This window comes from Cajanus cajan, chromosome 6 (assembly GCF_000230855.2).
Source record: "Cajanus cajan strain Asha chromosome 6, NIPB_CcT2T_4, whole genome shotgun sequence".
NCBI classification, from domain to species: domain Eukaryota; kingdom Viridiplantae; phylum Streptophyta; class Magnoliopsida; order Fabales; family Fabaceae; genus Cajanus; species Cajanus cajan.
The window spans coordinates 41,243,500-41,245,835 of NC_138522.1; the positions used below are offsets into that span (position 1 = coordinate 41,243,500).

Genomic DNA, 2,336 nt, shown 5'->3' on the forward strand with positions numbered 1-2,336 from the left:
ATGAAATTTTCAAAATGAAATTTATAATTTATTTCTAAAAGTTAAACAAAAAATGAAAACCCAGAGCAATTTATCAAGGTAAATGTACCTTACGAGATTTAGATGGAAGAAAATCATTGAGGAAACAAAATTTTTGCTTAATTTTATATAGAGACTTAATCGGATATAAAAAGGTTAATGAATTAAAATCACATGTAATTTAAATTAAAAAGGCTAAAATTGTAATTACAATTTAAAAACTCAGCTTTATTTTGTTCATCGAATTAGGAACATGGGATGAGATGATAGAAGCCTTTCCTGTTATAGGGATGACAAAAGAAAAATACTCACTAAGATGGCTTTGACTTTAAAATTTGTTGGCGAGTTATAATTTTACATTTTCTTTTAAGAAAATGATTCTTAGACCTCTAATATTTAGACGACTTTTAGTGAAAGAAAATACAATAAGCGATATAATTGATAGAGAAAAAAAAGAAATTAAAAAAAATTGTTCTTATATCATGAGTCTTTCTTCTCTAAGATGAATGAAAGAAGTGGAGTGGAGTCCAGTTTCTCTCTCTAGTAGAAAATCCGTTCTCTAACATCCATACAGATCCTACTTTTCTAAAATGCATCTACCTTGAAAACCATCAAAAAGTTGAAACCCAAAAAACAATGCAGGATTAGTCAGTCTCATGTACCCACCAGTCTACCCCTCTCCTCTCCCCCACTTTCCATTCTCTTTCCTTCTTTACACCCATTTGCCTCCGATTCAGAACGAACAACTAAGCTGCACAACACATAAAACAAATTAAAATGTTTCAGAAGCAGTTGAACATTCAAAATTACACCTTCCAACACAACGAATCTGAAAGAGTGAAACTATATATATAAAAAAAAATCCTGACTCATAGACAAACAAATTGAAAGCATACCAAAAAACTCAGCAAAATTGAAAGCATACACTCACATAGTCAGAGACATACGAATTGGAAGGACAGAAACCCTAACTTGATTAGGTGCAGCAAAATTATCACAAGAAAAGCTCAAAAGAGAAAATTGAAGAAAGAGTAGCACAAAAATCAAGATTCTATTTTTAATTCCAATGAAACAGGTTCCTGTTACTTCAATTTCTAGTTTTATTGAAGTCGTAATTTTTACGTTCTTTTCACTCATGGTATAGAAACCCTTAAAAAAGTGAATTTTAATAAATAAAAATAATGGTAGCATACCAGGGTCGGTTTGGGACTTGGGGTGCATTTGCGAGCGCATAAGGTGCTGGTGATGCGGAAGAGGAAGAGGGTGCGAGGGCGCGTGAGGAAAAGCGTGATCGGCGAGGTTGAAGGCGGAGTGGGAAGGAGAAGGGCCATCCTCGTGGAATCCGAAGGGGAAGAGAGAGAAAGTGCGTTGCTGCTGCGGCGGCGGAGGCGGCGGAGGGGAAGGTGTGGGAGGGAGGAGAGCGTGGGGGCCGATGTAAGAGGCGAGTTCGCTCTTGGCGTGGTTGAGTTCGGTCTGGAGCTGCTTGAGGCGGTGCTGGAGGATGGAGATGAGGCCGACGCAGCCGTACACGGGGTCCCGGAGACGCGCCTCTGCCTCGTAGGCGAGGGACTTGACGGCGTCCTCGCGCTGCGCCGCGTTAAGCTCGTTGAGGAGTTTGGCCACGTTGCTTGCGCCGAACACCTTGTGCACGTAGGCAAACCGCTGCGGGTTGTCCGGCGGAAAGTACGGCGCGAACACGCACTCCTGCGTGCACTTCCGCCGCTGAATCTTGCACGCCGCGCACGGCGAATTCGACGACGACATTGACATGATTATTAATGAAGTTTGGTTTCGGAAATCGACAAGAGACACCGCTTCGGAACTACTTTATTAGAGAAAGTTCCGTGGTTACAGGGTTCATGATGTTCGCTACCTATGTCATTTCAGGTTTTGTTTTGCTGCGCTATACCACTACCCCGACTTAATCGCTAACATTGCCACGCACTTCACCTTTTTATTATTAAATATTTTCAACTGTGTTTTCTCTTTTCAAATTTCGGTTAATTACTTATCTCTTTTGCTATGCTAATTGGATCACTTGTTTTCGGAAACATGTTTAATGCTTGGATTTTTCACATGCATGTTGTCTGTGTATATCATACATTATGAGAGATTATACCACAATATTCCATTCTAATTATTTTAAAATAACAATTTACCTTATTAACTTTTTGTAAAAATAAATTATTCAAATTATTATTTATGATTAGTTGGTAAATATCTTTATGCCATATTTTAATTAGCTAATAAAATTTGTGCATACTAAATTAAGAGTTTCTTTTCTTCTTTTTTTTTGCCGCTTGAAAAATTGGATAATA

The 2,336-nt window shown here is 38.3% G+C and overlaps 1 protein-coding gene across 1 annotated transcript; it reads right to left on the bottom strand.

Annotated features, from left to right (window-relative positions):
* Window positions 1–475: 475 nt before the first annotated feature.
* On the bottom strand, window positions 476–1,979 carry LOC109810786 (LOB domain-containing protein 36). The gene is made up of 2 exons (XM_020374341.3): window positions 1,212–1,979; window positions 476–769 (listed from the first exon to the last, which is right to left on the bottom strand). The coding sequence occupies exons 1-2, from the start codon at window positions 1,786–1,788 to the stop codon at window positions 765–767; spliced, it is 582 nt and encodes a 193-aa protein (XP_020229930.1). The 5' UTR covers window positions 1,789–1,979; the 3' UTR covers window positions 476–764.
* Window positions 1,980–2,336: the final 357 nt, after the last annotated feature.